At 40.8% G+C, this 12,479-nt stretch overlaps 1 protein-coding gene across 1 annotated transcript in view; it reads right to left on the bottom strand.

Annotated features, from left to right (window-relative positions):
• The window catches only part of GLI1 (GLI family zinc finger 1), a 189,376-nt gene that overhangs the window by 34,033 nt on the left and 142,864 nt on the right, over positions 1-12,479 (bottom strand). The window contains exon 2 of the mRNA XM_077483592.1: positions 1,636-1,793. Coding sequence (XP_077339718.1) covers positions 1,636-1,744 — 109 coding nt within the window. The 5' untranslated portion in view covers positions 1,745-1,793. The remainder of the gene's footprint in view (positions 1-1,635; positions 1,794-12,479) is intronic.

The following is a 12,479-nucleotide window of genomic DNA, read 5'->3' as shown; positions in this document are numbered from 1 at the left end:
GTCTTTGTCGGTTTCCGGTGCGCGGCACCCACCCTCCCTTCCCCTTTCCAGGGCATTTCTCAAATTCATTTCTCTTCACATATATTAATTTCTAATCTAGGGTATGCCCCCTTATTTTGGTATACCGACCATCAGACCAGGGCACACTTCAGGTCCATTTCATGTGGTTAATCTTATGGTAGAGGCTACTTGTTCATATCCGTATCGGCCATAGGGCTTTGACCATAAATATATATATATATATATATATATATATATATATATATATATATATATAATATATATATATATATATATATATACTTACCTGGTGCAGCTGTCCCCCGTTGACGGCTGAGCCCAAGAACTGAGTGATCACATGACTGTTGATCGCTCCGTTTTCAGGTCTGCTCTGAGCAGAGAGTGGTGACTGTCAGAGACTGCTCTGTGCTTTGCCCCTTCAGCACTCACTGCAGTGCCAGGCAGGAGAGGGGGTGGCATGCGGAGAGGCTGAGCCAGCTGCCTGTAAGACATTTGGGTGGATCCCAACATTATTGTTGAGATCCCTCCAGGGTTTGAAGCAGCTCTGAAATGTCAGCCGACTGCAAGCTTTAGCCTGTTGTTGGCTGATTCTGGGTCAGCGGAGTGCAGAACTAAGTGCACTCCTGTGACTCACAAGAGAAGTATGGCCAAAAGCACTTTGGCCATACTTCTCTTTTAAAGGCTAAGTTCAATCAAAAAATAAAAAATAAATGCAAATCTTTTCGCAGGTAAAAAAAATGTGCATTTATTATTTTTTGTTGCAGGTGCCTGGAGAAAGCATTGCACCCGCGATCAGCAGATTGTTGATGCCATGCAGGTCTCCTGTACACTGTCAGTGTATTGGCTTACCCATACATCCCGTATGGGTAAGCTGATACCCTCTTACAGGAAGACTCAATGACTCAATGGAGCCCCACGCTGTTTTCAAACAGTGGCAGTTAGTACGGGGAACTTTTCCAGGTACTGTTCCCACGGGGAGGAGGGCAGCGGGCGGCGGCTACAGCACTGGGAACATGTTACATGTTCCACCCTAAAATCGGGTGGAACATGAAACATGTTCCCAAAGGTGAACTTATCCTTTGAAGTAGAACTAAAGTAGAACTAAAGCCAAAATGTTTTTTTTCAATTTAGCATAGAGTGGAGAGGGATTAAAACACCTGTCATGTTTGTATTGCTTCTTGTGCTCCCGCATGGGGAGATTCCCCCTCTCTATTTGTTCTGGTAACCGATGTCACTGAAAGAAAATCCCAAATTTAGGTTGTCATCAAAACAAGAATAGAAGGGAAATTTTCAAAAGGTGACACACGTTGTGGTTTCTCAATATGGAGGGATTTTCTCTCGCTTCCTGTTGTGGTTACAAGAAATGAAGGTAAATCCAATGGGACAAAATATAAAAAGGAGTCATAATCCTCTCTTACTCTATCCAAAATAAAAAAAAAGATTTGGCTTTAGTTCTATTTAATCTTATACCAACAGCAGAATGTCCAAACAATTTGAAAACGTTGCAGTATATATAATAAAATAAATGCTAAATATTTTGTATAGAAAATACATATATTATATTTGTTGCAAAGCAAAGTTACTCTTTAATTAGCAATTATTCTGTATACTAACCTTCCGCCATGACATTGGGGGACCTCAGATAGCAATGTTCTACATAGCTGTTCATAGGAGGATTCATGGAGTTGAACATAGCAGGGGGGCACTGGCGGGATGCCATCATGGACAGCCCTTAGTCATTGACACATCTGTTTATATTTTTTTCAGAACTTCTGCAAGAGAATATGTTAGAATTATGTTAGCTGCAAATATTGAAACCTTTATACAGTATACAAGCATATAATACATGTAACATATACAGTATGTATTACATCATACCTCATGAGTATACAAATAAAAAGTAAAACACATTTGGTTTACATAGTCTGCTTTTGACTCAGACTACTCCAGCTGCAAAAGGTAATGTTATTCTGAGAACACACAGAAACCTTTGTGTCACAGGTAGACATTGGGGTTCCTAGTAGCATGGTCTAATATGTGCCAATTCCCATTCTGCCAAACAGTAACTGACTATGTTTATACTTTATTGATTACTGATTTTTCATTGTTTTAATTAATCGTAAATAACTTTTGAAATTGTAATAATTTTGCTGTTTTCAGCTTGTTGAAGTTCAGCATACATCCTTGAAATGCTGCGCAAGATCTAGATACCATACTTAAAGCAGTAATAAACCCAAAACCAAATAATAAGCTCACCTTTGTAAAATAAATAATAAATGCACATCTCTTTGCAGGTAAAAAAAATGTGCATTTTTTTTTTTTTTTTACTAGGGTGCAATGCAGGACTGTTGCAGGCTGTCAGTGTAAGCTAAACTCCAGCTAACACTATTTAGGCAGTTACTGCATCAGTTTTGTTCCTTTTAGGATAAAGGTTTTGCATAAATAAACAAAAGCTGGTCATTGTAAGCACCATTGTAAATGGTTCGTCTCAACCCTCTGACCCTCTTGATAGCTCACCAGAGGAAAAATAAAAGAAAGAAAGCCTAAAAAAATAAAACCAATGCCGCCATTACATCTAAGATATGGTAAACTGCAATATAATAAATGTTTGCTTTTGGGTTTAATACTGCTTTAACCACTTGCCAACCATCCCACGTATGGCGGCCCACCTCCCCGAAATTATGTACCTGTACGTGATTTCACTCTTCCACTCTTCCGCTGCCAGAGACCCGCTCTCGCTGTGATTGGACACAGCGGGAGCCAGCCAGCAGGTCTGGCTGACCCGATGTCTGCCGGAACTCATTGATCATTCCTGAGAGAGGCAGAATGGCAGTCTGCCTATGTAAACAAGGCAGATCGCCGTTCTGTGTCAAGGGAAGATAGAGATCTTGTGTTTCTGCTAAGCAGGAACACAGATCTCTGTCTTCACACAGTACAAGCATTCCCTACACAGTTAGAAAGCACCTCCTAAGGACACATTTAACCTGTTGATCGCCCCTGATGTTAACCCCTTCCCTTATACTGTCATTAGTACAGTGGCAGTACATATATGTTAGCACTGATCACTGTATTAGCATCACTGGTCCCGATAAAAGTGTCAAAAGTGTCACTTAGTTGCAATTTGTCTGCCGCAATATTGCAGTCCCGCTATAAGTCGCTAATCGCTGCCATTACTAGCAAAAAAAAAAACATAAAACATATATTTTTTTACATTTTTTTAGTAGTAGAAGTAAAAAATAAAGTTTTTTTTTTTTTTTTAATTGTCGGCCTTTTTTTGTTTATAAAAATAAAAACCGCAGAGGTGATCAAATACCACCAAAGGAAAGCTCTATTTGTGGGAAAAAAAAGAACATCAATATTATTTGTGTACAGCTTTGCAGGACTGCAAAAAATGGCCTGGTCATGAGGGGGGTAAACCTTCCAGAGCTGAAGTGGTTAAATAGATCTAAACCCTATCACTAGCATCTCATACAAGTCATAACATGGTAATGCAGTTTAAAAGTTGTTTTCAATCTCTTTTGGACCTGCAGCTTTTATTAAATAATGTGTGGTGGTTCTGCCATGAAGGCCCGTGTTCTGGCACTTGCTGTTATGGAATGACGACCCTCTCCCAATTGCATTTTGCATTGGCACCCTGTCACATATTTCCCAAGTTGAGACTACGGGATTGATTTATCAAAGGCAAATTGTCTGTTCAATTTGCAAGGACCTTTTTCCTTAGCGTCTTCTTTTCTTCTTTTTTTCTTTCCAATTTTTGCTTTTCAATTTCTCTTTACTTTTTGTTTTTATTTTTTCTATTCTGTGTTTTTGTTTGGTTTTTTCTTTTCCCCTGTTCCTTTTTATGTGTCACATTATCATGGATACCCCCGCACTAAGATAAATTATTTTATATAAGATTTTTTCCTAGTGGCCATTGTGGCCTAGTCAAGCCACCATCTATCCTGTCCCCCATGTCCGCCACAGGGAAAATTTGGTGATACTGCTACTTGGCCTTCGGCTGCATGTGGGCCTTCATGGGTAAGCAACTGCATCTTTTTTATTTCCCCCCCCCCCCATTACCCTCCTTTTTCTTTACATACATGTATTACTTTGTGATTGTTAACATCCATACTTTGTTATTCTATTCCTAGATTTTATTTATTTTTTCCTCCTGAAGAAACGGCTTAAGACCGCGAAACATGTAGAGGATGTTCGTGCAAGGAACACTACAGCTCCCATACCTTTCAAGGGAGTTTATTCAGTACTACTGAAAGTGTGCATTGTAAGGTTTTATTAATCTATGCAGTTTTTTTGTATATTTGTATCTGAATACTTCTTGATTTTTAATATGAATTTTGTACAAATAAAAAACATATTTTTATTTAATTACATTTTATTTCTGGTGGCAAATAATCTCCTTGCAAGCTTCACTGTGTAGAATCGTGTTTCAAAACTCAAAACGGCACTCTGTGATAAGTGCTCCCTTCACCAGGTGCAATAGACACTCACCTCCTTTTTAGACTCTGATAGGGTCAAACACGCTGAAACTCAAAGTGATTCACATCAGCAGATGACTCCACATTGATCTCCAATGGCTCCTATAAAGACCCTGTAGGGAGGTAGAGCCTGGCGGTGAGACACGTGAGACTTGTTGGAATCTTATATGCTGTTTTTATACCTTATGAAATGTGAGTTTAATGTTTGAAGCTGGGGTGTGAGGTTTATTCCACTTAAGGCAGGCCATACATGGGTCAAATTTTTAAAGAACTTTCTTTCGAAAATCTTATCTAATGCCGTGTACACATGACCGGTTTTTACATCAGAATAAACTCTGACGGTTTTTCCGACAGAGTACCGCTGAAACAGACTTGCCTACACACGATCATGCGAAGTCCGATAGTTTAGAACACGGTGACGTACAACACGTATGACAGGACTAGAAAAAGGAAGTTCAATAGCCAGTAGCCAATAGCTGTCCATGTGTCGTTTTTGGTCCATCGGAACAGCATACAGATGAACAGTTTTCCCAATAGAAATTGATTCCGTCAGAAAGATTTAAAACATGTTTGTATTTCTAGGTCCGTCAAAATTTTCGAGAAAAAAAAAAACAGTCCGCTGAAGCCAACACATGATCAGAATATCTGAAGAAACCACATTTTCTGCTGGAAAGTCCAACCGTGTGTACACGGCATAAGAATTTTAGTTCGTATTTCGCACCATTAGTAGGCTGCAGCAACAGCCGATTTACGTGCGGCAATCAAATTTGAGTAATCGGACATGTTAGAAATGTTTTGATTTTCTAATCAATGATGGGAGAATCGTGCGAGAAATGTAATTGAAAAAGACATGGGCGTGTGCAAGAAAAGAAAATTCCCAGAAAGAAAAAAAGATTCCCAACCAGGAAAATTATTTTCTGTAGCAAAAGGAGGTGAAATTGAAGGCTTGGTTGGCCGAATTTCGAAATCAATGGTGGCACAATCGGATCACAAAACGCAAATTTTTTCTGATTTTCAAAAGAAAATTCTTTCCAAATCTGACCATGTGTGGCCAGCTTTACAGTTGGTACTGCACTATTGGAAGCACTTTATATTTTTTATGTCGGGTTGGAGTTGCTGGTGAACTGCACTATGTTTGACCCCTACAGGGTCTTTATAGAAGCCATTGGAGATCAATGTGGATCCATGCTGATGTGAATCACTTTGAGCTTCAGCATGTTTGTCCCTATCAGGGTCTAAAAATTAGATGAGTGTCCATTGCACCTGGTGAAGGGAGCACTTATAATCGAGTGCCGTTTTGAGTTATGAAACACGATTCTAAACAGTGAAGCTTGCATTGCACTTTTTCTCATAAGAAGAATTTATTCATTTATTTCATCATATGTCCTTTTTGTCACAGTATATTGCATTTGAACTTTGGCTGTATGCATTTTATTATTTAAGATGTATTGACGCGATTTATTATTCAGTTTGTAGCAGAGCTATCGCACTTTATATATTATACCTATTGCAGTTTTGTGAATACTTTCAGGTGATGGCAGCAGCTTATTAATTCCAATTTCACACATTGTGTTTTTATTCATCTACCACTAGGTGGCAGCACATAACTATCACTATACAAGAATAATCTTGCACTCACTCACCATTGCTAATTATTATTATTATTATTATTATTATTATTATTATTCACGATTTATATAGCGCCAACAGTTTACACAGCGTTTTACAATGTATAGGGGGGACAACACAATTACAGTACAATACAAAAGGTACAGGAGGGCCCTGCTCATAGAGCTTACATTCTAAAGGGAGGGGGTGGTGGTACAAAAGGTAAAAGCTGCAGAGAATGATTTGATGGGGGTGGCTCGGGGACAGTTAGGTGGGTGTGGGATAGGCTTCTGCTAATTGGACGATGGTACCCTCTACCCCTCTAGTTAAGTTATTTGGAGGCTTCTTTTTCATTTTTCCTTAGCTTAGTGAATATGGTGGAAATTTGCGTTTAGAAAGAATACCCAATCATGTGCAAGGTAAATAAAATAAAACAGTTTGCCTGCACATAATTGGATGATAGAAATTAGCAGAGCTTCGCCCCATTCACTAAGGAAAGGGAAAATACACTTCCAAAATGATCAGCCTAGTTGTGTTTTGTAAAGCAACCCCTATAGGTGGATGTGCTGACACATTTGGCACAAAGCAACAAGTGACTGGCAGAAAAAGGCTGAAGGAAATCAGCAGTACTGAAATATGAAAAATACTGGGAAAAAAAGTGAAAAGAGTATTTATGAAAGTGAAATCATGGCAATGGTTTAGGAAACACAGCACTTTAGCCAACTTAATCCAGTTAGGGTTTAGAGCCACTTTAAAAAGCTGATAGATTTTTCTTTATCATTCATTATTTAGTACTCAGACATATCATTATTTCTAACATCACCCACTATTCATTCTTGCTCTCACTTCCATATAGACCTTTTAATAAAAGTGGCCTCCTTTCTTCCACCAGCTAGCCGGAGCAATGTACACTTTGAACAGTAGGTGGTGCTATAACTGTAGGTATGCATATGTTATGGGAAAGGCTCAGATCATGTAACTGATGTAACATCTGTAACAACATGGGCTTGTTCCACACATCTTAATGATGCCTAAATTCTTTCACTGTCTGTAGGTGGCCTGTGTAAAACCAGAAAGTGACTGAGGATATGAGTAATTAACTGAAATTATCTACCCCAGACGCAATGAAATAAAACAAACACATTTAAAATGAAAATATTATTCTAATTATCATAATGATATTAAGTTTTGTGGGATCTGATGATAGAGTTTGTTAGAATTTCAGCCTATAATGGAAATGATACAAGTCACCCATTATCAGTGGCACACTGTCTGTGAGCGGGGGCTGCGTACCCACTCCTGCACACCTGTCACAGTACTGCATCTGCAGACACTTCCATAGGCTGCCTGCACACAGCTCAGGGGTGCACGCAGGCACAAAAACAAATGCCTCATTCACGTAGTACGGGTGCCAGTGCCCCTGTGAATGAGGTAAAAGGGGTATTTCAATCTGTGCCCTGAGCAAGGCCCTGTTTGCCTGCACAGGATGCACGGGTGTTCCATGCATTTCTGTGCAGGTAGCCCCATTGCTGTCAATCGGGATGTAGCAGCTGCACAGACACAGCCATGGTGTCCAGTATGACATCTGTGTGGGTGAAGGGCCCCAAACACACTCACATGACACCGTCTCCCCCACACGGATGTCAAATTGGGAACAGCGACTGTGTCCTGCAGCTTCTGACTGAATACAATCACCTACTCCTCTCCTTTACATAGGGGGAGGTGTTCTGTAGTGCAAATAAGGCAGCCCATCGACGGTATGAATTTCTTTTGTTGCAGGAAAAAAAATTGCACGATTCCCACATCAACATAGACAGTGATGACGGGGGAATCCCTCCTGCCGATTGATTGTCTTCTCCCAGGGGGAGAGGGGGCAAAGGCATGGAAGCTGTCCTCTCCAGGCCAGGACAGTGATTATTGCTAGCAACTATAGCAGCCACGTGCGATAATCGGAAGTGAATCTACCAGGTTGGTTGTACCAAAGTTGATCAGTCGATCAACTTGTTGCATTCAGCCTGCCCATTAGCGGTTCAAATCTCAGCCAGTTCCTGCTGAAACAAGTGAAATTCGAACCATGCATGGCCGGTCTTAGGTAGCTAGATAGATAACAGCATTTGAGATATCAGTTTAGTGCACAGAAGTTACAAATATAATTCAATTATGATGGGATCAACATGGACTTTTCTGTACTTCCAGGCTGAAAAAAGAAAACAAATGCATTCACCACATTTAAGGACTACTTCCCAGAGGGGACCAACAACTGCGGCATATGACTGCCCATAGACAGCAATTACAAGATGCGGCTGTATACGTGTATGAACCGGTACTTGCGTAAGTACGTGTGCAGACTTATGCCCTGAACGCAGTTTTCTTGGCTTTGAAAATGCTGACAATAGACACAAATAACACTGCTTCCTGTATAATTATCATTTATTTTCCAGCTTTCATTTGCTAACCTGCAGCTAGAATTTGATTGGCTATTACAGACGACTGAAATGCTCTGCTACGTACACGTACAGAAGAGTAACATGAGAGTACCATAGCTGGCTTCAAGTACGTCAGCCAACTAATGCTCTGAAATGGAACAAGCTGCTGCTAAAAAAAAAAAAAAAAAAAAACGAAAACTGTACTTTCCCTGCATTTTTATTGGGTGTTGTAAGCCGTTAAAAGCAGTCCATTCAATTTAGTCTTGTTTATTACATTATACTCTTTATTGAAAACACCAGGTCTAGAAAGAACGGAAAGTCAGGGACCAATAATTGTGGAGATGCCTTGGTCAATGAGATGTAGTCTGCAACATTTCTTCCACTTTTACCTTTCACTGACCGGTTTAACCCTCCTCAGCACACATCATTATTGGGAAGATTACAGTATTTACAGGAACTATCTGCTTGGGTCAAGGGAGGTCAAAGAGAGACATTAATGTTTCAGGCTGAACTGTTTAACAGCTGAGAAGCTTCATAATGAGGAGCAGGTCATCTGACGCTGTGGTTACGCTCCTCCTTCTACTTGGGTGGTATAAGGGAAGCCTGAGAGAAGCCAGGCATCCCAGTCAGTCAGCATAACAATGGACAAGCTGCATTCAGCAGCTCCCTGAAGGGATCTCACTTCCTGACAAGCTGGAGAAGGAGAAAGACCTAGATAATGTTATACTACTTGTTGTATGAGTTCCTCAGTGTAGGAGCACCGCTCCTCTACATTCTGCCTACCTGGCATGGCCATTCCCTCCAAGTTATAGCGCAATGTTTACATCTCATCTCTGTAACTTGTTTTACTCCTATGGCCCTTTCATACAGGAGGAGTCCATCCGTGAACAGGTCCCCTGCTGAATCAGAGCAAAGCAGAACAAATGTCACTTTTGTAACTTCTGTATCTGTTCAATTTTGATTGAGGGAAAAAGCTTAAAAATATCCTCGGTAGGTTTTTTCACTTTTCACCTTTTGTCTCCGATCTGTCATGATTAGGTCAGAAAAAACAGAAAAAGATGCAAACCTTTTCCATTCTTTTTTCTTTTGGACTTAGGCAGACTCCGAGGAAAGCAGATGGAAATGGTTGCTTACATCTCCTTGCCCATAGACTAACAATGAACATCTGGTCATGTCCTGCTGAAAAAACTGACAGCTCAGTTAGCATAGCTGGTCCCTAGAGTTCAGTTAGCACTGGCAGTCCCTATGACTCAGTTAGCATAGATGGTCACTATAACACAGTTAGCATAGCTGGTCCCTATGACTCGTTTAGCTCAGCTGGTCCCTACGGCTTAGTTAGCTATAGCTGATCCCTATAGTTCAGTTAGCATAGCTGACTGCTATAACACAGTTAGCATAGCTGGTCCCTGGAGCTCAGTTAGCATAGCTGGTCCCTATAGCTCAGTTAGCATAGCCTGTCCCTGTGGCTCAATTAGCATAGCTGATCCCCTATGGCTCAGTCAGCATAACTGGTCCCTATAGCTCAGTTAGCATAGCCTGTCCCTGTGGCTCAGTTAGCATAGCTGGTCCCTAGAGTTCAGTTAGCACTGCCATTCCCTATGGCTCAGTTAGCACTGCCATTCCCTATGGCTGAGCATAGATGGTCACTATAACACAGTTAGAATGACTCCCTATGACTCATTTAGCTCAGCTGGTCCCTATGGCTTAGTTAGCCATAGCTGATCCCTATAGTTCAGTTAGCATAGCTGGTCCCTATGGCTCAGTTAGCATAGCCTGTCCCTGTGGCTCAGTTAGCCATAGCTGGCCCCTATAGTTTGGTTAGCATAGCTGGTCCCTATGGCTCAGGCAGAATAGTTGGTCATTATGAATCAGTTAGCATAGCTGGCCCCCATGGCTCAGTTTGCATAACTGGTTCCTATGGCTCAATTAGCATAGCTTGTCCCTCTAGTTTGCATTAATTAATTTAAAGACAGCAGGTAGCTTAGCTGGTCCCTGTAGCTCAGGTCAGTTAGCATAGCTGTTTTTTTATGGCCCAGTTAGCATAGCTGGTACCTATGACTCAGTTAGCAAAACTGGTTCCTATGGCTCAATTAGCATACCTTGTCCCTATAGTTTGCATTAATTAATTTAAAGACAGTCGGTAGCTTAGCTGGTCCCAGTGGCTCAATTAGCTATAGCTGGTTTCTATAGTTCAGTTAGAAAAGCTGGTAATTTTGGCTCAGTTAGCATAACTGGTCCCCATAGCTTAGTTAGCATAGCTGGTAACTTTGACTCAGTTGGCATAGCTGGTCCCTATAGCTTAGTTAGCATAGCTGGTCCTTATGGCTCAGTTAGCATAGCTGGTCTTCATGGTTCAGTTAGCATAGCTGGTCCCTATAGCTCAGTTAGCATAGCTGGTCTTTATAGCTCAGTTGACATAGCTGGTCCCTATAGCTCAGTTAGCATAGCTGGTCCTTATGGCTCAATTAGCATAACTGGTTCCTATAGTATGCATCAATTAATTTAAAGACATCAGGTAGCTTAGCTGGTCCCTGTGGCTCAGTTAGCTATGGCTGGTCTCTATAGTTCAGCTAGCAAAGCTGGTCCTTATGGCTCAGTTAGCACAGCTTGACCCTATGACTCAGTTAGCATAACTGGTTCCTATAGCTCAATTAGTATAGATGGTCCTTATGCTTTACATAAATTATTTTAAAGACAGTGCATAAAATGCACAAAAATGCATATGCACAAGTGTGCACCTAGCCTAAAGCCCCATACACACCCCATATCAGAATATTGAACAAACAAATACTGCTTTTGAAGCGATCGTAGAAATTATCTGATTGTTAGTACACAACTTTTGTGTGAAATTTTCCACAGGAACGAAAATGTTCTCATACGATACTAGTTTGTACGATTTTTGTTTAATCAGTACAATACAAATACATTACACCATTTCTGAAAAACCAAAAAACAGATCATCATTTGTCCGATAATCCCATCGCGTGTACTAGGCTTAATGGTGAGGTAAGACAGGAAGCTTTCACATGTCGAGAAGTTCACCCTCCACACCTTCCATACCCGGAAGTACCAAGAGCTGCAGCTGGTGAACTGGGCCGTGGAAAAGTAAAGGGAAGGTTCCCTACACTTTTCTGCTCCGGTGTGTTGCAGGAACATGCTATGTCACATCAGTGTTTCTCAACCATTTTTCAGTCGGGCACCCTTTAAAATGATAGACAATCTCAAAGCACCCTTGAAAATTATGGACAGTCTCAGAGCACCCCATTCTAAAATGTAGAAAACGATTCTAATAGCTGTACACAATGCAGCAACATCCACACGTAGGACACCCAATGTTAGAGGTGACTTATTTTTCCCAAGCAAACACTTTTGCACACTGGTACTAACTAGTATTTCAATGTTTCTTTTCTCTCTCGACTTCTTTCCATCAATCAGCTAATGTCACCCCAGTGCTGAGGGAGAGGGGCAGAGGAGGGTCAAATAAGGATACAGTGGAGGCAACAGGCATCCTCCTTATTAACTAATGATGTCATTGGTTGTTAAGATGCCAGTGTTTAGAAAGTCGAAATGATGCTTAATAAAAACCTGTGGCTTTGTGTAACTAAAAGGCAGGCTTGATCTACCTACTGGCTTGTATACATATTCTGGGCAATTTTTAGGCATTTTGCCAAGGCACCCCTGAGGAAACCTCAAGGCATCCTGGTTGCAAAAGGCTGTGTTACGTGTTATGGTGTTGCCGTACCATGCATAATGAATGATACTTTAATGCAGTAAGGCGATGCACATGTGTTTTAATCACCATAATGCATGATAACACACTACCATGCATTGTGGTGCACTATGTTGCCGCGACTGATGCATGTCCTCTTTTTGGACATTTTGGTACATTGCCAGGCCATTCATTTGAATTGGCTGCCTTAATGCAATGCACGTTAACTTGTGAAAAGAC

Source organism: Lithobates pipiens, unplaced genomic scaffold (genome assembly GCF_037356315.1).
Source record: "Lithobates pipiens isolate NorthernLeopardFrog02 unplaced genomic scaffold, aLitPip1_a1.2 Scaffold_16, whole genome shotgun sequence".
Classification (NCBI taxonomy): domain Eukaryota; kingdom Metazoa; phylum Chordata; class Amphibia; order Anura; family Ranidae; genus Lithobates; species Lithobates pipiens.
This window is presented reverse-complemented; position numbering and strand designations above follow the sequence as displayed.